This window comes from Zootermopsis nevadensis, unplaced genomic scaffold (genome assembly GCF_977971745.1).
Source record: "Zootermopsis nevadensis isolate Lab colony 2312 unplaced genomic scaffold, Znev_1.0 Znev_ptg000028l, whole genome shotgun sequence".
Taxonomy (NCBI): domain Eukaryota; kingdom Metazoa; phylum Arthropoda; class Insecta; order Blattodea; family Termopsidae; genus Zootermopsis; species Zootermopsis nevadensis.
In genome coordinates this window covers 15,572,549-15,596,556 of record NW_028259160.1, presented here as the reverse complement: position 1 = coordinate 15,596,556, position 24,008 = coordinate 15,572,549, and the positions used below count along the sequence as shown (strand labels likewise).

Genomic DNA, 24,008 nt, shown 5'->3' with positions numbered 1-24,008 from the left:
GGAATGGGCCTTGAAGACGAGGGTCCTGCGTTTTGGTGCGTTTGGCAGAAATTCGGCTTCAGTCACTGTGAAGATGTTTTTTTTTTTGCATTGAATTTACTTTATAGAGAAATTTGAAAGTAATCGAGCAATGAATCGTACTGTTGTTCAACACGAAAAGGCCAAATTCCGTAAAATTTGACTCGTCATACTACGCTTATTTTAAAATATATGGAGAATGATAGAACAGGACTCACTTCAGTCGTGAAGATGGAGGCAGTATGTATCTCCGAAACGTTGGTACTCTCAAGTCCGCACGTTTTCAGAACCCAGAATGTCACCATCGACAACAATTTATAATTTTAACTAGCCAAAATTGTTGATTGCTGTATTTAATCTTTTGTTGTTGTAATTGTTCGGTGTTGTGACACTAGGCAGTTGGAGAGTGGCCTGATGATTAGCTGTGATGATTCTATCACCTTTGCTGGCTGGGTCTTTTGGAAATCGAGCTGCCGAGATGTGTTTTCTGAGCGGATGCCGGCTATAAACTGCTCATGTGTTTTCCCTTCACTTTATCAATGCAAATGTTGGCATACCACCTTAATATAATCTATGACCATTTCCTCCTCGATGTTTACAAACTCATCGTTCATGAGGCATCCTGCCACGCTGTGAAGTATAATGTATACCGGGTGTCTCCAAATTTCTAGACTTTAGGCCACGTCAATACTCTCTTATGGACTCGCCAACTGCCAGGTTCACAAATGAAAATTCAATTGAAATTTAATGGCTATAAAAATACTTCTAACATACTGTGGAAAACAGATTTACGTTTTCTCAGTAATTTTCTTCAACAAACTCGTTGAGTTATTATTTTATCTACTTGTCCATTATACATAGTGATACAAATTTTCAAAAATATACGCTAGAAGTGCAAAGCACGTCTGCCGGTCGTATGCGGACCGCTATTTGAGAACCGTCTGTGTATGTAGTGATCAGACCGTCGATGTTTGATCTTCGGAAAGCAACAAAACGAAAATAGTTCTCTGTTGTGCTTCATTAAAGAGGACACACAGTCTCCACGTGTAAAAATTTTTTTAAACACCCTGTATCTTGTCTCCATTTCTCTTCCTAATTGCTGATAGGTTTTTGACGGAAGTAGAAACACGGAACTGTTCTATTATTCGGCGCCAATGAGGCGGTCTACTCCGAGAGGCGTGCATGATCTATTAATATTTGCCTTTGTAATCCCAAACAAGTATACATGCATAATTAATTGAACATCGGAATTCATTTTGAGATGATTATGTCACAAGTTTCCACTTCGTGACTCCGCGCTTAGTAATTAGGTTGGCAGGCCTGGCTGCTTCTGAAATCGAAGAGCAGGTACAGTGTGAGAGTAAAGTTGGCTTTTGTATATTAATTATGGATCTCTTCTTACGGAACGTCGCCAGGGAATAGCCTGTTTATTTTGCTCAGTGCTGTTTTAACCCTTTGGCGCCAGGTCGAAGCTACGTGCCGCGTGTATTTTACTGTCAGTCGGCGTGTTCTTCATGTAATAATTAAAACATAAGACGATATTAAAAAGATCTTGAAGCTATCAGAAAAGTATACTGATTTCTGAGAGTGTGTTCAAAGAGAAACGTGTGGAAACTAAATCCACATGAGATTTTAGGTTCTGACGGCGTGAAAAGTCGATGTTTTGGTGCGTGTTTAAAATGCCTGCCGTTATTAAAAGTCCCAATCACGTCAATCAATTCTTACAACTCCCATTGGTTTCCTAAATTCCATGGGCATTCTCCCTGAAGATGGCAGATGCAGTGTTTGTCGAAGCGTCGAAAATCATTAAAGAATATGCGCGGTGTGTCCCCGAAAGCCGATACATATATCTGAGTTGTTGAACGACCTTGAAATTACTTTGTACCACATCGCATTCTTCTGATTCTTTCTCGTTCGTTGTTTGTTATACGAGGAATATGTCTTCTGCATTGACGAGGAACCTGTGCGGGAGACACGAACAGGTTATCACTAAAGCACATCCGAGGACGTTAGCCCGATGCGACATAATGGTGTTAGTGGCGAGGTTGGTGCGCTGCGGGTGGCAGGTGTAGGAGTCTGCATACGACGGAATAGGGGTTCTGTCGCGTTAGTTAACTCCCATTGTCAACTCTGTATAGAGAAGTAGGTTGATTACGCGAACATTTGTACATTCACGGCCGTATTATCTGTTGCCCTGAACCAAGTGGCAATTCCCCGTTGGACAGCCCACTCCTCTTCTCGCCCAATCACGTCAATCAATTTTTACAACTCCCATTGGTTTCCTAAATTCCATGGGTATTCTCCCTGAAGATGGCAGCTGCAGTTTTTGTCGAAGCGTCGAAAGTCATTAAAGAATATGAGCGGTTTGTCCCCGAAAGCCGATACATATATCTTTGTGAGCATTTTTAATTTATAATTTTATTGGTTAAATTAGTAACGTCGATTCAAGCGTAGTTTCGGACTGTAAAATGTATATTTAGTACTAGGGCTCAAAACGTCTGGTGTGGAAACCGCTTTTGTACACTATCCTAAGCCGGTTTAATCCACTTCCTGCCAGCAATACATATTTCTCGAAAATCTTTTTTCTAGTCGACGAATTGACCGTCTTCTGTATTCACTACCCGTACAGTACAAGTTGGCCTGTCTAACACACGAACTTTTTCGGTTTTTGTAACACCTGAAATCCTGATTTTTTGTTTTGTTTTAGACATTCGCATCTCTTCTCTAGTCAAAGTAGATTTTAATACCAATTATTGCGTTAATATCTGCAAGCTGTAATAATCCTTTGTAAAGTCGAAATTCATCAGAGTGCCAGGAACTAGTAGTGATTTTAATAACACTTGAGTACCGCAAGCGATCCTTAATTAGACGAGACTCTAATCCTTAAATATCACGCGCTACACCATTCTGCTAACAGTAATCCATTAAATTAATGTAGCAGTTAAAGTAATGCATTAAGTTACCAAGGACGTATGGCGTCTATTAATGGCTGCCCTCCGCTGTTCGTGAGTGAACTGATGAAGGGCTTTAGTTTTCCCTCCACGGGTAACATTACTCTCTCCTGGCTTTAATGATTGTTTTGATAAAGTGCGTCCTTGTGGAAAGTTTAATTTTCGTCGATGTTCAAGTAAAATCTGTTAATAATATGGCTTATTTTGTGAAAACAAGCCGCGGATATTCTGAGATGAAGTTATAACTCGGAGGAGTGATCAGAATATAAGTGAAAAAAGATGTCTTTGAGAGATTTGCTGAGTCTTTGTATTCGTTGCGACATCCAGGCTGACTCTGAGGTCCAAACACCAACACACGACGCCTTTAATGCGGATAAAACTAAGCCGTTGTACAATTACGCAAGTGTCAGGAAGCCCTGGTCATCCCAGGTTGCAAAGTTGTTGTATCAACGAGAAGGCAGCCATTTTGAATACATAAAGTAAAAAAAAAGTGTTTTATGTACGTGCTTGTAAGGGCAGACAGAATGTGATTAAATTAAATTTAAAATTATAAGGTTGAAAAAAACATGTTCTTATGCGTTTCACGTGTTTCCTGACTCTTGCAACAACCTTGATATTAAGTTATTTTTGCGTAGTCCCTGTAAAGTTTGAGACAATTGTCTTGCCGTGGGATAACTATTATTCTCCCCTCTGTCAGGAGACATCTGTGCCGTGTCGTGCTCTGGGAACATTCCATTTCTTATCATGTAAGTAGTCACGCTTACTTAAAAATTTTCTTGGAAATTCGACTGTTTTCACACTGCTTTGTGCAAGTCCACGTATTCTTGTTAATAATCTGGATTACGTCACTCGCCATAACGGCGACAATATTCAACAAATGTTGATGGAAGGAGTGTTATCTTTTGAGGACGGGTGTCTGTAGGTTTTCACAATCAAATTAATTTCTATTCAACATTTCAGTGAATAAGTTATACCACGAAAGTCCGTAGCTACGTAGTTAAAAATCAACTATTTACATTTTATAGATTCATTTTGTGCAATTGAGACGGATGTTTGAATCAAGATAAATACAAAGTTGTTTAGTACTCGGAAGTTAACGAAAGATTACTCTAAAAGCAAAGGTCTTTGTTCGTGAAAATCATCGTCATTACAGGCAGAAGGCGTGTTCTTCATTAGGACGTCTCTTCTGTTTAAAAACAATGCAGAAATGTAGATAAGATAAAAGGAAGGAGGACCGAGAGAGGAAATATGTTTTTTTTTTCGTCAGAAATTTTTAGAGGCTGAAGGGTCATAAAGGTTGAATGCGAAAATGAGAATTACGTGTTATAATAAGTGGAAACTCTTTCAAGCAGAATCTAAAAGGATCGCTGAGTGGAAAATGGTCTTCTTTAACATCAGTTTTTTTTCCTTCTTATGTCGATTTAGCCGCGTAATGCGCTCTGGGCTTTGTCTGAAGGTAAACAAACATTCCTGTGCCAGAGGTAGCGAAGAATTATTTCAGACTGTTGATAAAATGGAAACTCTTATGTACTACTGGAGGAAGACTGAAGAAAGAACAAGAAAAGAAAGTTAGAAACCAGGAAATGGAAAGAAAGGAAGAAAACTTTGGAAGAAATCAATGAACGAAGGTAGCTTACAGCGCCTTCTGGCTTTTTGATGCGGGTGATAAATCCGTAAGTACGTGAGGCTTGGCTGCAATATTTTATTTAGAACTAAGGACTTGTAGTAAGCGAAAACCAGAAAAATAATATTCAGGTACTTCGTGATTACGGTACGAGCAAGCGTAATACATGTGTTGTGCCTGCTTCAACAATCAAGAGCTCTTCATTTTGTATTTGTGTTTTTCGTATCATTCTCACTGTAAACAGCGATTATTTCCTTAAACAGCGTTAACGAGTTGATATTTGCAATGGTGAAGTGGTGTTTTCTTCGCGGTACGGACTGATTTATTAAAAAGAAATAGACGAGCTTCGGCTTCAAAGGGATAACTCAACCCTGGATGGAGGTAATCAGTTGGAGACTGGCTGGCGTTCGGTGGTGACCGGACCGTATACCTCTCGGGAATCGAACCCCGTTCGTTCAGCCCGCAGCCAGTTCACCTGACGCACACCCTGAATATCGGAAAACATAAGTGATTTTGTGTTCTGTTAATTTACGATGTTCTAAATTTATTTTGCCCGAAAGATACACACTGTTTTAATGTCTTGTCACCCAAAGCTGTGCCGCGAACCGGAGCTGGAAGCCTGTGTGAATATTTTAACAGTGACGGGACATTAGTATCTACCGCGGGGTGCACTGTTTTCTTAACTGGATCCGTGGGCAAAGCTGATAGGCCTGTTAGGAGGCTGAGTCGAAGGTCCTGTTACTCTGTCCGTACGTCTATGCGCTCAACCTGGCTACCACGAATACATCTAATTTCCCAGTCCATCCCATTTTAGTAACTACATGTGTAGTTTGTCTGCCTCTCTCTGTTGTGGGTCCGTCCGTCCGTCCGCCCGCCTGGTTGTGTACATACGAGTATGTATGAAATTAAACTAACACTGGCCACACAACCCGAAAGTCCAACATCGCTAATGTCGAAGTCCTCAGTTCCACACGATCCTGAACTACGCAGTAGTCACACACGCATACTGTCCGCACACACTAACCTAGTAACATCGTTCTTAATGTTAAATTCCCATTTCAGTGTTTCATTCTTCGAACTGGCCGTTTTATCAGAAGACTGTGTTTATGGAGCGCCGGTAATCAAGAAATTCCCCGCCTTTTATTGTTTACGTGAGCGTTGGCACCAAAGGATCAAATGTGTGCGAAAGAAGTTTTTGTATGAAACATGAGGGACTGGATTTTGTTGAGTTGGTGGTAAAAGTTAGGTGGTATTTTTTTGAAGCTCAGGTTGTGTAACGGTCCAAATTACATCTTCTGCTGAGGTAATTTGATCCTACCATTTAGTTCTTTTATTATTTTATTAGGCTGAATTTCTTTTTACTTTTCGTTTCAAAATTCTAACTTGTTGTTGTGTTTCGAGGGTAATACTGGGATGTTTATTTCTAGTTCATGGCATATACCTAACTGTTTAGGACAAAGACGTCCGAGGACCTTCGGTTCTCAGGAGTGTTGTGATTTTACACCAGGGCAATAAACTGTCGTGAATTGGTTGTAGTCCCAAGTGTCATACTTCAACATTTATGGCGGAAATTTGTAGAAAGTTAGTTTAGACTTTATGGTTCTTTGTCACTCAGCAGATAATGTTGCTGGACCGTACGCGTTAAATAGGTTGAGAGAGGACTCTTCAACAAACTTTCGAGGTAGCCGCACGCAAACCCAATACAAGGCTGAGATCATCGTCTTGTGGCTAAAGCCAAGTAATATCATCTGCACATCTGTATTTATCCTTAAATAATTAAATAGTGTATAAATAAAGTATTATATTCAGCGATAAAGAAAGCTTCTAGTTGTCGGGAGTTACATGCCGTTAACACCCCTGAAAAGAGTTAAGTGATTACCAAGGAGCGAAGCTCCTATTACTGAGCGGCTATAGTTGTTTGTAAGAATGTTCGCTCTGATCACTGTTCTTCGAGGTCTTCAGATGATGGTAGACCAGCGTATGAGTAAATATTTGAGTCAGTGGACCAGTGATGATTAGCCTGTCTCGCTGATTCAATTCAGGATATGGGAAGGAGGTTGTCCGCGTTCTGATGAATATTTCACAACTCCGAGGGGCCCGCAGAAAATCAGATTCACTCTTCAGTGTCCCTTATTCTTGCAACTCATCGCCCTAAGTGAAACAAGACATTACAGACTCTTTCTTCCGTTGTCATCTTAAATTTTAAATGAAGCTGATCTCTGGTTTAAAATTCTGGTTTTAATGAAACACGAAGGTAACAGTTGAACCCGAGCAGTAATGAACTACGGGCAGAACACCCGTGGGTCGAATCCCATCGAGATAATCAGAAATTGTATTTGTTTGCCACGCCCACAAAAAGCTGTAGTACCTTCCTGCAAATGAATAGAAACACAGAGGCAGTATCTGTGGCGTTAAAGTGACGGCTCATTCCCATACGAAGCTGAAGTTAAGATGCAGATTACTTGAAGTCTTGCTTCCAACATCCCACGCAGTTCTGAACCTTGGTAGTTCTTCTCTGACCTGTGACGTCAGTCTTAATACATCACTTTCTTTATCTCCGAGATAGTGACTTAGCTAGAGTCCTGCAAACTCTAAGATCTCATGTAATCTGAAGTTCTCGCTGCTGTGAAAGTGTGGAATGAGGTTTTCGATTCTGCCTTTTAGATGCAGACGATATGTTCCTCCGAAACGTCTGTAACCCCGTTGTCCCCGTGGTATCACCAGCCATATGAACTCGTACTTCTCTTAGCACACAACAGCGGTAAGGACTTTGTGACTCATGAGAGACATTTTAATGCTTGTATTTCTGAAGTTTCGTCACTAATCCGCATGAATCGGGAGACTGTTACAACTACCCTCGGGAAGAAAGAACACGCTGTATCTTGAGGCTGTAGATTCTTTATTGCATATTGTTCCTTTCTGCTTTGTCCACAGTTCTGCTGTGGCTTCAGGCCATGTTCCTTGCAACTCCAGAGTTAAAATGTTTTGTCTCCGAAAGACAAACGCTGGAAGGATTGTAGGGTCTCTCTCACTGAACTTTATAGAACTTCGGAGTATTGACCAGGACTCTTGGAAAAAAAATCTAAGTCGCTGGAACCATGTTACTTGACTTTTCTTCCTACCAGAAATGTCAGACGCCACAAATTTTATTTTATGTTGGTAAGTTAGCTCTCGGCCTCACCGTACGTGGCGTTACTTGCGCGCGTATTTGGTGTGTGGGTGGCGTCGCTTTTCCAAGAAATAGCGATTCAACTAGTCGTGGAGAAACCATTTGACATAAAGAAGTGAATCGCTTGAATAAAAAAAATGACAGTCTTTGTCAATAAAGCGAAATCTTAAGGCACAAATAAGAAGTTCGCTTTGTACGAGCCGCTCGTAACGGTCGCTCACGAGTCAAGTATTTTGACCATATCCAAACGTGTCTTCGTGGAAGTGTGTAGGCGTTTTATCACATTATTGATTCATTTCTCATTCGTAGCCCCGAACGGGATGGGCAGAACTATGAATCACGAGGAATATGGCAATAAAAATTCTGCTGTGGCCGATTTCAATTTACGGTTACAGTATTTGGTGTGGTGGATTAGGGAAAAGACCCAGAATTCCATAATAGCCTACTGTCAGATCGGGTATCGAATATATGATCTCCAGGATAAGAAGCAAATTTGATTACTTTTCACCTGCAGCATTTGCTGGATGTAACTCTTCTGACGTACAACGTGAGAAGTTGGCAACGTTTGTGTGTTTTATGAGGGAACTTGTACGTCATCTTCGCGAAAGCACTTATCTCACTCCTTGCGTGTTTTACCTGAAGACTGTGACAGAGCCAGTGTACGAAACGTCGTGAATTTCATAATTTTAAATTATAAAATATGGAAAACGTCCAAATAAATGCTCTGTCAAGGGTGATGCAGACTGCCAGACCTCATGATGGAGGCAACAAGTAACTCTGAAACGTCGGTAAACTTTTACCAGATTACGGAGCGCAACATCCCAGGAAGACGGTCATGTTAATTTTTTCACATGAGTCTGAAATGTTTTTGGCATGGCAGAGGCTTTGAAACGACGGCGTGAGTCAGACTAGGAGTACTGATAGACTTAACTTTGAAGTCGATGACATCACTCGGTAAAGCTATTTGCCTGTCAGGCCCCTTGTAATACAGCTCAGGAAGAATTCCTCCAGACCGTCTCTGGTGTTCTCTGTTTTGTGCTTGAAATTCGAGAAGTAAGCTTTACCTTTCAAGTCCTTTTGTGCCTAGAACAAGTGAAACTGAAGAATGCCAGGGCCTCTTCTTCTGTTTTAAGTGGCACTGCGTTCGATATGTGTCTGACTGCCAACAGTAGTTCTACAGGGAACGTCCAAGTGTGCGAAGTGGGAAATTTCTCACCCTCGAACATCTTTTGTCTGTTACTGAACAATCGAGTGACGCGTCTCCGCAACAACCACGCGTTGAATTGTGGGAACGTGATGGCGACATCAGGCTGTACGTACTACGAGAGTCAACACGGCGGTGTAACCAGACTTATCGCTAGAACGGCTTACTTTTTCCTCGAGGTCCTAAAAGTTTAGAGTTACGATTTACTAATATCATCGCATGATGCATACGTTGGATGATTTTTTTCCCCCACTGCTGGTTTCACAGTGGACACGAAAATTCAATAGAATTTTTATCGATTCTGTGGCATTTATATTTGAGGTTAAATTCAGCACGAAGAACTGTATAATCCTCGAGAAAACATTTTAGGATACTGTATTATCGCAGAAGTATAATTAAAATGATTAAATTTTTTACTGATCGTTGATTAAGTTTGTAGTCCTGTTACCTTAGGTTTGTTAATCTTTATTTTTGACTTGTATATATCTGGTAACTCTGTATTTTACACATACGAAGTGATGTGAGCAATCTATGGCCCGAAGCATTGCAAGCAGGGAACAAAGTGATGATGTTTTTGTCCCAGCACCAAAATTCCATTATTCGTCTACCTTCTCATTTTCATCCAGCTTTCTCTTGCGCGCTGTGTATTTTATGAAAGCTGCAAAGCTTATTAGGTCGTGGTTTAATGAAGCATGGTGCTGGGGCAACTGAGACCTAGAGCAAGTGAGGGCATTATTTATAGTCCCAGGAGCTGAAGTCTCATTGATTCAAGTTCTGTGTTTCCAATTTTTAGTTCACATGTAAAATGGCAAAACTTTAGAAGATAACGTGATTATAGTTTAATTGGTTTTTCCTCGACATCATGTATCGATCGATATTAATGGACAGACGTATACAGATCCAATAACAGCGAAGTTCGAAAACTTCAAAAATATTCTCTCTCTCTCTCTTTTTGTGGAAGGGGCAGAGAACAGTTGAAACATCTGGAAGTTCTGTTATAGACCAAGGGTTGAAGTTTGTGGATGTATTACAAGAATTGTGCTTTACATGCTAAATAAGGAAGTGGATAAGGCAGATTTTGCAAAGAATGCCCATGAAATGGAATTAACGAAAGGGTGATGCTTGTTGTTTCAGTTTTATGTAATTGATATTTAAGGTACTTGAATGCACACGTCAATACACGCGAAACAAGGACCAAAAAACGCGAGACTGAGTAGAACTTCGTATCAAAATGACTGCTTCTCTGTCATCTGTTCTCCACTGCAACTGGCCGCATTTATTTTTCGGAATTACGCCGTTAAACGTTTTGTAAATCATAAGTGGAACAACACGAAGATTGTGTGATTAATAGCTTAATTTGCTCATTTTATCTTGTGTTGTAAATTTTGTTAACAGATAGCGGAATGTTGTAAACACTATGAATATAGAAGAATCATAAATTTAAGGCTCATAGATAAATGCCAGAGTTTTGGAGAAAAATGCAGTACCTATCGATAGGGCTAGATTTCGAAGCCAAAGAGATGTGAAAAAGCCAGATACATTTGGAAATTGTATGTATTCCAGGTTCGAGTACATCTTCTGGAACTTATCTCCTGCCAGTTTCATTTACCTGAAAGAAAGGGTACATTTGGTAGACCAAAAGTAGATGATAAAATAAAAGATTAAAATAAATAAACAGTTAGGATGTTTATTGAATTCATCTGGCTCGGCAGGGTTTTGTGACAGGCTCTTGTGAATACGGTAATGAACAGTCGATTTCAGTAAAATTCGAGCGTCTGAAGGTTTCTGTTACTGAAATCCTGACAACATGGCGTACTTCTGAAACTGACGCACATGATAATTTATTTACAAGATGGAGTCAGAAAGTCACCACGCAAGTTCCTCCTGCCCATGCAAGTTGTACCATGAAATTTAGCCAGTCTAGACCACGTTCTGGTGGATTTCAAAAGTTATTAAACAAAATTGATTTTGATGAAGTGAAATTAACCAAGTTTCTTAACGACGATCTAATATAATTACAGTAACGAGCGCGTAACTGAGTTACAGAGTTCTAATGGCGTTTCTGTTTGCGCTAGGCTGTCTGCCGAACGAGTTCCGTTGCAGTAATTCCTGTGTCGACCTCGTGAGACGCTGCGATCGACAACCTGATTGTGCAGATTCCGAAGATGAGCAGGGCTGTGGTAAGTAACAGAACCTCAATTTTATATTTTGAAAAATAAGATTCGACTATAGTTGCAATCAAATGTGAAGGTGGGTCGAATGATGCGCGCGCACAGAAACAGAACTATACGTTTGCGGTGTTTCGAGTTGCTTCCACACGAAATCGTCGTACGTAGTATTAAATGATGAGAATATCATGTCAGTAATTGTCAGTAAACGTATTTAACTGACATGTTTGCAAAAATAAACGTGTGAGCTTAGGTTTGTGCGTCACTAATTTGACAATCAGAAAGTTCAAGAAGTGCTGCCCTCCCAAGCCATGAATTTGTTGAAGTGAATGAAATACGTGGCTATATTATAACGTATGATGTTTTCTGCACAGACTAGTCATCATTAAAATATACTCCTGAGCCAGAAAATAAATTATTTTCTCTCGAAATCTTCGTTTTCCATGTATTTTAGTATTGGTTTGTAGTGTGAACGTGCGGTATAGGGAAAAAATGCATGTTTTAATGGGATTCATTATTTGTTCTTACTCTTAATATGCTTTCTGTCAGATCCCGTAATTATACTGCAGTTTATTGTTATTTTCTAAGTCGTCTTTCTGTATTTTACGAGGAAATCTGCGCTTATGACATGTTATTATGTCTACGTGCCATAGTCCTCAAATGTATCATTAAGTTGTTATTGTGTGGGCATGATAATGATTGTCTTTCCTTGTAAATTATGGAACGAAGGTCAAAATTTATTTTTATATCGCAGTGAAGTGATAAAGTATGTTGTTCAATGTAGCTGTATTCATCAAGCGACTTCTTGACATTTGTGTAGATAAAGCAGGTTTTTTTTCCTGATATCTGCTTCACCCAGAAAAAAGTGGCATTAATTCAGTGACCTGCTTCTGGCTTTCATCCTAGTACATAATTAAAACTTTCTAACCTGAATAATCGATAAGTAAACATTGTTATAAATGGAGTTGCAGAGTAAAATTTCTAATATTGAGAATTATATGGATTTTTTACGCTCCTCATATTCTGCTTAGTCATAACTTTGCTAATCCAGTGAATTGGAAGGTGCCTACCTGCATTTTTAACTCCTGGCCGACAGTTTATCACTTAGGGACGAGTTAATGAATGTTCAAGTTTGCTTTGAATATATTTTGAATCTTCATAGTCCTACCCACACATAGACGCAGTTGATCACGTGGTGTGGTGCCTTTATGTAACGCAGGCTGAATGATCATGTTCACAAAAGCTCGGAACTGGAGCTATTCTGGGCCAGTATTTTTCCTCTCGTATTTTTCTCGGTCCGCTTTAGTTTTTTCGATCATAATGTTATATGGATTTTTTTTTATCTCATTAGTACATGCAAAATTTCTTTAAAATCTCCTCCCTTTGATTTTAATAACTTAATAGTATTTTATGGATAGCAGGCCTACAGAACTGAAATATTTTCTGTACAGCTTCACTCCTTATCGCTCTTAAATTGTGTCTCTATTTGTAACTCAGTGCAGTCTTTTGATGTACTGAGGTAAATCTTTGTATACCTCGTCTTCGTATCCACTCAAGGCATCCGCCCCCTAATTCCAATTACATTCCACTTGTAAGTTTTTCGTATATATACCTGGATATTTCTGCGTGTTAATTAGTGCTGAGAGTAATACACGTCAGATTTGTCGTTTCGCTGCATGGTAATTCTGGTTTACTTGGGAGCAGACTGATTTTTATTCTTGAATGTTCATCTGTGGTCTTGTATCAGCTTCCATGTTTCATTTTACAAGTCACGTCTCAGAGTAACGGTTTTGCTGAAATAAAAAATTCTCTTTTATAAAATCAGTGTCTTCTAAGAAGATTTTCTTTACTAATCCACTCACGAGGGCATAAAAAGTTTTAATTTTTACGACACGCGGTGTTGTCTTCATTTAGAACGTGCAGATTCGTTTTTCAGTCGTAGTTTCTTTTCTTGAATGCGCAGGTGTCCCAAAAATATTTATACACATTTTAATACGGAATATTAACCTTCTTATCGAACTCCGTGTGTTGTTTTTACGAGGGAAACCTAGTGCGGTCTATACTTAACAGATGGCAGCATAATATCTTTTCCCATGATTCAGATACACAAAATGGCGGAGGGTGGATTGAGTTTCGAACAACGAAAATCCGTTAATTGTGTGTATAAATCTTTTTTGAGACATCCTGTACTAAGCGAGTTGGCGGTAAATGCGAGCTTTCTGCCCTCCTCGCAGTCCGAAACTTACTATACGCTTGTGTAAATGAATCGCGAAGTGTCACTGGGGTTCCCCTACCAATAGATTCGCAGTATTTCATGGTGAAGCTAAACTTATTCCAAGAGCTCGAAGGCTCATTATTTTCGAACGTCACGCCAGATACAACCTGCGAGGTCTTTCTAATTCTTTTCTGTTATAAACTCTTTGGAGCAAAGCTTTTTGACAAGTCTTACCTAGTAAGAAATTCTGCATATCTTATGGAAAGAACCAGCCGCTGGGCTTTGTCGTGACCCAGCTCAATCCATTCCACATCATCACATCAATATCGTGAAATTCCTATCTGAGGACGGATTTATGACGAGGCGAATGATGAAGATGTATTGTGGTTAGCGGAGTAATCAGCAAGAACACAGAAGACTATCCGATATTAATTGATGTTGGTATCCAAGGCGACGAGAAGGTTCGTATAACAGCAAAGAAAAGATTCTGAATATAATCGACGCTAGAGTAGTATTCAGGAAAAATGCGCCCTGAGTAAAGCACGTCTGAACACTAGCGAAACGGAAGACGTGGTGATACTCGACTACATCCACGTTAAGACCAGATTCACTTTTGTTCTTCTTTCCGTGAAGTTCCAAATAACGTGCCTCTTTTCGGCGGTCCGGATCAAGGACTTGGATACGTGCGATAGATTTCTTATCTGCTGTGTTGTCTGACGACTCTGACCCCTGATGTGCTCAGCGGAGCTGGTCGATGGCTGATAATAATTAAGGCTGTCGTATTCAACCCTTTTCTTGCTACGCCCGAGGTATATCGCTTAAGATAGTGGTATTCAACCTGGGGTACGCGAAGACATCTTAAGGGGTACGTGAAATTTAAAAAAAAATATATATATTATTTTATGATAAACACTGAATAATCAGTAAAGTAATTTCTTTAATTTATTTTAGATGTAGATTATATACTACAGTAAAACCTCTCTAACTTGGACACTTGCAGTTCCACGATAATGTGTCCAACTTACAGAGGTGTCCAGGATAGAGGGAAAGGGGAAAATCATCCTTTCAAATTGTGGTGTAATGACAATGTGGTAATTGTTGAGTATTCTGGAGCCCTTCCCAAAAAGGAAATTATTGATAAGAAAAATCAAAAGAGTAAATTAAATTTTTACAGATTTTGTTTTCACTAAATTAAACTGGAAGGGAATACTTTACGTTTACCGACAATGTAATCTATTTACTTACATAATCTAACTACTGTAATTTCTGTTAACACTGTTTAACTCAGTTACAAGCACAGTACAGTACAACCCCTCTATAACGCGGTTCGCTATACCGCGGTTTCAGATATAATGCGGGTACCTCACGTCCCCCATAGTGCAGCAAAAGAGAAAAAAAGTTCATCAATTATCCTCACACAGAACTCAAAATTATATTAAAATGCAAGCCAAATTAATTAGTTATTACTTTTTCCGTAAAAATCAATCGTAACTTAGTAAAATAAGTATGTATACTCTTAAATGGCGATAGTCTATCAATACTGTACGTACCGTACAGTACGTCCAGTACTTGTACCGATTTTTCTGATGCACTCCCGTAATAACGCGATTTCTCTCTAACGCGGGTTTACCCCTGTCCCCCGCGACCCGCGTTATAGTGGGGTTGTACTGTATTGACAAAGATAAAACTGTACCAGCAATAAGTACTGTAGTCCAGTGAGGGGTTTAACAAACGAATAACTATACACTTTCAATGCATTCCGATGATGTGTTCAAAGTCTCACACCCTCAACCATAAGCTAATCCTCAGGTAGGAGGCATTCAGTCGGAAATTAAAAAACAACAAAATACGAACTGTAAACGGTTCCCATAAAAGCATTGAAGCCAAGTGCATGCATGCACCTGTCCAACTTACAACAAAAGGGGTGACCAAGTTCCAGGATAAGGGGTGTCCAAGATATAGGGTATTGTGGACATGTAAAATTATAGGATATTCGCCGGTTCCAATTAAAAGTGTCCAATATAGAGGGGTGTCCAGGATATAGGGGTTTTACTGTATATATATATATATATATATATATATATATATATAACTTGAATTATACACCAACAACTTTGGGGGTACAAAGTTGAAGAGAAATTATATCTGGGGGTACGCGAACAAAAAAAGGTTGAACACCACTGGCCTGAATGATTTTTTAAATTTTAAATGATTAGTGAAAGAAGTGGTATTTGAGGTTTTCACGGTGGTGAGTCTGAAGATGGCTGTCTTCTGGGTTGTTGCACTAGGCTACACGGCGCTACAACCCAAAAGACAGCCTTCTTCGGTGAAAGAAATTTATTTTTCTGTGGTTTTCTTATGCACTATCATGGAAAGGGTAAATTAATGGCGACGCGTGTTGTGTGAAACCGAAGAGGTGAGCTCGGTGTTTGGTTACCTGGTTTGCTTAATGTACCTGCGGTTGAAATGTATCCTTCGTTCCGTCTTCGTCGTCGTAGGAAGATTACAGTGGGCAAGCTACCGTTTTCCATTTGTCTTGTTCCAACTGTCGCCTCTCAGGAAGGTAAATTCGACTTTCATCTCGTCCATATTTGGTGTATCACATTTTTACATTTTGACACTGTAATCTGGTAGTGTCAGTCTGAAGTTGATGTAAGATCATCCAGTTCCTTCAAAACTCGAGGCATTCATGAATAAAATAGACTTTTTCTTTGCCTGTCTCATTGATCCTCTGTTAAATTTGTTAAACCGAGAACCAAGTTTTACTTTTTTATATTTTCTTCTGAAGGTGAACTTCATTATAAAGTTATTTGTTCTCCGATAACTTATTGTTATTTGCTATTATTTACGTATTCTGAGTTTCGCCATATTTTGAGTTTTAATTAAATTAACAACCTTCTCTCTGAAATGCTGTTTACATGTTATCTTTCTAAAATATTATCATTTGAATAATAAATGATTGACATACGTATTGATATTTCTTTCTAAATTATTAATTCTGCCCTGAAGATGGAAGCAGTATGTACCTCCGAAACGCCAGTATCTACCGACAAGTCCATAGGCGCCACGAGCCATAAGACCACCAGCGTCGGAAGTAATTGCGTTGAGATGAAAATGCCCTGTCAGAGAAAACACGTGTAATACATTGCATCGAGTAAGCGTTTCGATTATTATGGTGCTTAGACTGTGGCGTCAGTGTAAACCTGAATATTGTCTTTGGAACGATAAAGCGAGCGTTTACTAGGGAATCTCTAAAAGCAAGCCTTACTAAAGTTCTAGCGAATGATAGCCGTACCATTGCCTTTATATGGATCAGAATGTTAGACGTTTAGGACAGAGCTAATGAAAAGTGTCTCATAAGAAAAGTGTTTTCCTCATGGCGGCCCCAGGATACAGCATAAAGGTTTGTAAGCGAAATGAACGTACCAGAGGAAAGCGGAATAACAGATAACATTGCAGCAATAAGGAAGTCAGAAGGCAAATGGCCGAGTCCTTAAAATGAACCGTATGAATGCAAATGAAAATTGCTTTTCAAAAACTACAGAAATTAATGAAAACAGGCTTTTCATTTGGACAAAATTAAAGTTTTGTGCGTTCTTTGGATAGCGAAAACTCTTCATGGGCCGGTTGTGTCTGTCTAGTCGATTCAACTGCAGAAGCACTGGACGGATTTAGGTGAAATTTGGTGTGGATGTTATGCTATTCTGCACGACGTCAGAATCTTATTTATGGAAGTGTAACGTATTATATTTTGTAGATAAAGTATATTTTTGCCTCGTCGTAGCTTGATTTCATTCCTTTGCAAGAAAACGGGACCCAACGCTACATTCCCTGGCTTCTGGATGCTACAGTATAGGGAAGTAAGCTGACAGTTGCTCAGATAGCTCTGTTTTATGAACCCCGAAAGTTATTTACAGTATTCACAAGAGCGCGCATCTGGCCCTATCCTGAGCCAAGTATATCCAATCCATACACTCACACTGTTTTTGTAGCATCCGTTTTAATAATATCCTCCCGTCTATGCTTACGTGCAACTAGTGTTTTACACAGGTGACTGCCGCCATAAGTTTCATGGTTTCAGAGCACATCAACCCTGTAATGATTTAAGTTAGTTCAAAGATATCGTTAAAAATTCCGTTCGTACTGCAAAGAAAACACGCTGAATATTTTTCACAAGGAGCTTTCAGTGCTGTAAATACTCTTCTTTACACTGCGACCGAACAAATTTGTGGCCACTTCAGTGTAAAAATATTGTAATCATTGCATTGAGTTTTGTCGATCAGACCAGTAACACGATTTCCAATAACGAAAACAATTCTTACGGTAACATTAACATAATTTATAATTGAGGCTACAGGTGAAATGTTGATACTGGGATTTAATTTATGCTTTTAGGATTCATTAATTTCAGTTCGATTCACTTCGTATTAGCGCTGTTACGTACGTTGATGGATTGGGTGAATTTAATTGACAGCTAAATTCAGTTATTAATAATTTCGTGCTTTGCGAGAGTTACAGAATCTCTGTGAACTGTAACTGATATTGATACACAAAATGATGATGTTGGTTTAGCAAGAGATCCTGGGAAAGTGGGCTTGGCTGTACTTGTTTTACCAATTCACAGTTTTGAATTGAAGAGAAACTTGTCGTGTGACAAGAGCAGAAGACTATAACAACTTCAAAATTAAGTTTCTGGGAAGAAGTCCTGAATGACACCTTCCTTCCAACGAACGCGTAAATCGATAGAAAGTCTCGCGGTGATTATAAATTTACTAGTGAAAACGAAAACCTTTTAAATTAAACGGGGGATGACATTTTTCGTCATTTCTTTCTTACTTTTATGTAAATTCTCTCCTCTCTCCAACATTCATTCCTTCACCTTCAAACTTGTAAGAAAAAGACCGTGCTACGTACTATGTTATTCCGTTTTCATAACTCATATTAGAGGTACATCTAAAAGCTGCCGAATGGTAGCAGGACTTTGTAAGAATAGTGCATTTTGCCATCTAACGTCATTACTAAGAACTTTTAGTTTTCTGTGAACACCCCAAACCTTCTTCAAAGCAAGCAAACATCAAATTCTGTTTTGTATTTTACAGTGTACATACTTCTCTGTTTGTCTGTATCATTTTTAATTCTTAATAATTGCTTGAGTGGGTGAAACTTGTCTAGTGATTACAAGCGCTCAACAACAACAAATGAGGAAGGATATCTCGCACTATAATGACAAGCAATCGCTGAATAGGGTAGCTTCTGAAATGTCATTTGTATTAACGTACATCGGACAGTTAGCATTGTAACTCACATTCTGATTAAAGTTGTTTATTTTCTTATCCGTAATAGTACCTAAAAGTGGACTAAGGCGGATTCTCCAGTATCAGTTTTCTTTCCACGAATCAGAATAATCCTAAGGATAAATCTCCTGACAGGAGCAGCTCATAGTGGCGTTTAGTGCTATGAGGATAATGAATTTTCTGCCATAGCCAGGAATATTCCGAGAATGAACGAGCCTAAGACTGGAGACAAATATAATTGCTTCCTTCACACTCCAGTATTCTTGAAAGGGATGCAATTGGAACGAAACAGGTCTACGAAAGACAAGCTGCTTTAGTCCGTGCACATACTCCCGCTTCAATCGAGAAATATCATTCTTTGAAGAAATTTTATCCTTTCGAAACCAGTAAATTTAATTTTGAAGATGACTGTCTCAGAGCGTTGTCCCTTGATAGTGTTAGCTTTTGCCTTACTATAACAGCATTAGCCCTTTGAAGTCGAAGCTCGTCTTAATTAATATTTAAGCATTCAGCCCGTACCGAAAAGAAAACACTACACCTCGCCATTACAGAGATCAACTGGTTAACGCTGGTTAGGGGAATATTCGATTTTTACAACGAAAATCATACGAAACCCACAATGCAAAATGGAGATTTGCAAAAGACGAGACCTAACCGTTAGGCTGTGCCCGTCAGCAACGTCGAACATCCCTGCAAATTGGTTATCAGACCTGCTTCATATTCGGGCGGTCCTCGGTTCAAGTCTCCGCTCGGAGACCGGATAATTTGAAATGTTTTCGTGGATTTTTTTAGATCATTCGAAAGGAGGGGGCACCTTAGTACTAGTGACATAATGACGAATGCCACAGAAAATATCTAGTTGATCATCTGGGTCTGAACGGGATATGACGTCCAGCAAACGCCCCTGTAACCTTGTGAGATTCGATGTGAAAACCTATTGATTGAGAGGCAGACGTACTTGGTATTTGACAGTACATTACATGGCAATGAAGGGACATAAACTCAGAGTGCCATGTTTCGCTGAGAGTGTAAACTAATTAGCCACTAGATCGGAAATAAAAAAAACAACCAGATCTATGGGTGTAGCCTTAATACAGCGTACTGACCACTCAATAAAACAGTTGATCGCTTATAACTAACCATGGTTTGAACTCCATGGCGCAGAGTGTTTCTTGAAAAGCTAATACTCGTATAACTGAATGACTCGAGTCGTAATTAAACACTCGACTGGTCGCTTTTATGGAGGTCAAACATTGAGGACTACGTTCGCTTCTGGGATCTGCCCGGAGTCTGACGGAGGATTCAGCCTTGTAATTAATTTTGTACGGCCTATTATGGTATTAGCCTGATTGAGTTATGTTGTAAACCACAGCTTAAAGTGACCAACATTTTGAGTTGCGAGTAATATATCCAGTCAGCTGCACATATGATAGACATTCAGAGGACAAATTTCGTTTCCAATATCCACGTCAACCGAAACGAAAGTTCAGTAAATCCACTCCTTGTTTTTATTTTCCCCTTTTGTTGCTCATTTGCTTTATTCTTTATCTTTATCTTTATTCAAGGTCACCATGGTTACTAGGCCGCTGCTCACTCCAGTTGCGCAAAAGTTGTTCAAATGCGAATATGGAAAATTCTGAAACGTTACTTTGTGTTGAAATCGTTTGCTACTGTTCGCGAACCATTTAACAATGCGTATCATGACTAGGAGGTACGTAATAAGACAACAATGCACCCATTGTTAACTAAATTTCGGGAAACAGGAAGTTTCTGTCTGTGATAAGTAATTGTTAACCAAATACCAGCTGATATTGGGGCCTTATTACCGCCACGGTGGTCTAGCGGTTAGAACGCTGGCCTTGTAATCCTGGGGTCTCGGGTTCGATTCCCGGCGGTGCCCGAATTTATAACTTGTGTTGGGCAAGGCCGTGGTCTAGGCAACACGGAGTTTTCCTCCGGGGGCTTCCCCGGTTTCTCCGTGGCATCCAAACAATTACTCCATTCACACACAGAAGAAGGCAATGGCAAACCACTTCTGGATCATCTGCCAAGAACGTATATGAACAGGTCCCAGTCCGAGAAAAGGATGGAAGGATCCTGTTCATATGGACCTGTCGTCAGACAGAACACTAAATAATAATAATAATAATATTGGGGCTTTACCTGTCAGCTATAACAATGGAACACGGGTGTAAGAATGAAATAATGCCATTGTGGAGTAGTAGTTCGGGTTGCGTTTTAAATGGAACATTCTGTATCTGTCTGTCTGTCTGTCTGTCGCCTGCACGTGAGTTCCAGTAACCTACAACCACAGGCATTTCAGTGGCTATTTCTTTTTAGATGATCGGTCGAACCTCATTTTGAGCTTGTCACATTCGTCAATAAATCACGTAATGGAAATCTGAGAGCTTATAATAAACACGGTCATTGTGCTGATGACAGCCATCTGATGACACTTATGATTATCGTATTACTTTTTGACCTAATTTTGTTGATGACCGAAGGTAAGCGTTGGTTTCTGAAAACAATGCCCTTTGACGTCAGTTTATGAAACACCGCTGGTAGATTCACCGTGAAACTTCACGTGTAATAAATGGCCTGCCTACAACTGTTCTAGACTGACTTTTCTCCCTCGGTGATATCTGCTTTAAAATTCCAGTAATTCTCTCTTTATATGAATTTAAAAATTTCTGGTGTTTATTGCCTTGGAAACCGTAGTAATATTGGTTAACTTTATGGCGTTTTTATTTTACAGCTAATCAGGCTAATTGCTGAAATTATTAACTGCGGTAGTAGATTCCATAACTTCTAAAAGCTTCGCACTGGACACCATCCACCTCTCGTTAATACCAATCTTGATCTTATTCTCCCATCTCCTTCTAGGTCTTCCAAATGAGTTCTTTCCGGTATCTGCCCGAACATAAATTGTGTATGTTGTCCTCGTCTCCCCCATCAAAGCAAAATTCTTGGTAATCGCTGTGCGTGTAACGACATTCTAAGGGGAAACTTTGTTATGATTTTGTGAGGTGTCACTTCTGTAATGAGATAGCTTCGTAAAAATACGAAGATGTTTTATATACTGGTATTGTTGTAACACAGCCATATTTTGTTTAATGCACAAAGCAGTCTACTTTTTCTTAATAGTACTAGACCACGCAACGCCACTGCTTTAAAAAAAACGAGGAGTTTGTGATGTCATGTCTCTTTAGTCTTAGAACCTGAGTTTAATGTTGGATATCAATAGTCAACTGCCTTTTCTTGTAGTGTGTAGTACCGCCACGGTGGTGTAGCGGTTAGAACGCTGGCCTTGTAATCCTGGGGGTCTCGGGTTCGATTCCCGGCGGTGCCCGAATTTATAACTTGTGTTGGGCAAGGCCGTGGTCTAGGCAACACGGAGTTTTCCTCCGGGGGCTTCCCCGGTTTCTCCGTGGCATCCCATTCACACACAGAAGAAGGCAATGGCAAACCACTTCTGGATCATCTGCCAAGAACGTATATGAACAGGTCCCAGTCCGAGAAAAGGATGGAAGGATCCTGTTCATATGGACCTGTCGTCACACAGAACACTAAAAAAAAGTGTGTAGTGTTTCATTTGTCAGATAATAAAGTGTCCTATTAATGATCGTGTTTTTGTGATGCACGTAGAAAATCTAATAATACGCGTTGTCAGAAACAGTGACAAGTTGGTTACTTAATATGTGAGAGCTAATGATTAATTAAGTGCAGTTTTAAGAAATAACTTGGCGAAGAAATGTTAGTTTACGTAGGTGTTAAATAAGCGTCAAGACCATTGAAGTACATAATATCACAGAAAACGTGTCTGGAAAATGCGTAGGTCTGCTCGAAATTGAACAGCGTCTTTATACTCTTGTTCGGTGCTAAGAAAAAGGCACAAGTCTTATCATGGCATCGCAAACTCGTGTTACAAGCCTTGGGTGTTTTTCTTAACTTAAATAACTCGTGTATCTTTTTTGTTAGTATGACATAAGGTATTGAACATGACGTAAAGTTGAAAGATGTGAGCTATTTTGAGATTCCGTGTAACCTCATTTCTCTGTCTTAGACTCTTCATATTTAGAGAATGAACGTCAGTGAGCGGTAACAAGCAAAGAGAGAAGTGTGTAATTTGGTGAATATTTAAGCTGTCTCAAGAGAAACTGAGCACTCGCGGAGGAACGTTCTTGTGGCAATAAATTGAAACCAATATCGTCTAGAGCGTTTGATCTCTCGTCTTCATGAACGTACCATATTTCACAAGGAAACAAATTTACGTCGTTTCCTGATGGTTGCTTGAATTGATCTGTCTTATATTGTAAGAGTGAGGTTTTCTTCGTCTCTTTCATTTTACTGAGATTTCAGATTCTCACGTCGGAACTCTGGTACAAGTTTACCGACGTTTTAGAGGTGCTTGCCCTGATGGCGGCGACAGCAAGCGCCTCGGAAACGTCGGTAAGCTTGATGAAAGACTCTCTGGCTACAAGCCTCGTCAGGTGTCTCAATGGTGAATGAATCAGATCCTCTGCCGACGTTTCGACAGCCATCTCTGTTCTCATCTTCAGGGCAGCTTCGTAATAAACTGGTCCTCTGTAGCGCGCCCGCCGATGGGAACTGGAGATGGACGGCAGGAAGTGACGTTGGCAGAAGACGTGATTTATTCACCGTTTAGCCACCTGACGCGGCTTGTAGCCCGAGAGTCTTTCATCGACTTTAGTCGCCGCGAAAGCATAACTTTATACGTCGGTAAGCTTCTACCAGAAAAGACGGCGTAGGAACCAGAAGACATTCATCTTCGCCATGAATTTTAATGAACCAGTGCATCGTTATTAGCAACTGGATCCAGTGCTCCATTTGACCTTATCTAGTTTCGTTGTTCTGGACATTGGCGGTCGCACTTGGAGCGCCGTGCAAGTCACTAAATCAACCCGCACCACACGTTGTACGTCCGAATGCTAAGCGCAAGATGGAAACAAATCCGCAGACGCAGGCAGCGAATGACTAATTACCTTGTTCGTAATTAAGAAGGTTGGGGTCGTGTGTCCAGTAATCGGTCTTCGTGGTCATTTGTTGTAGTCTGATGTCTGCGAACCTAGCCTGACTCCGCTGAGTTGTTCACAACGCTAATAAGCATCATACATCACATATATCGCACTCCGCAGACACATCCATTATTTTCCTTTGTGTATTTTGTTTAAGAAAGAGACCCCTCCCCCCCAGTTACCTGCTTTTTTATTCACTTTCTGGGCAGTTGATAATAATTACTCAGCTGGTTGAAAAAAATTTCGAGCTTTTAAGGCACCTTAAAGTTCGTTCTGTCGTGTTGTTCAGTAAGTAAACTTTTTTTCACTGTTATCAGGTGGAATTTCAC

At 39.8% G+C, this 24,008-nt stretch overlaps 2 protein-coding genes across 10 annotated transcripts in view; one reads left to right on the top strand and one right to left on the bottom strand.

Annotated features, from left to right (window-relative positions):
- Nucleotides 1–508, bottom strand: part of LOC110826656 (otoancorin-like) — a 78,621-nt gene extending 78,113 nt beyond the window's left edge. The window contains exon 1 of the mRNA XM_087357787.1: nt 237–508. The gene's annotated coding sequence lies outside the window, so the exon portion shown is untranslated. The remainder of the gene's footprint in view (nt 1–236) is intronic.
- LOC110826649 (G protein-coupled receptor GRL101) overlaps nt 1–24,008 on the top strand; it is a 138,550-nt gene that overhangs the window by 89,306 nt on the left and 25,236 nt on the right. For all 9 annotated transcript variants that reach the window (XR_002542106.2, XM_022057490.2, XM_087357747.1 and 6 more), the window contains one exon: nt 11,042–11,146. Coding sequence is in view for 8 of the 9 variants with exons in the window: in XM_022057490.2 (XP_021913182.1) it covers nt 11,042–11,146 (105 nt within the window). In the remaining variant the exon portion in view is untranslated. The remainder of the gene's footprint in view (nt 1–11,041; nt 11,147–24,008) is intronic.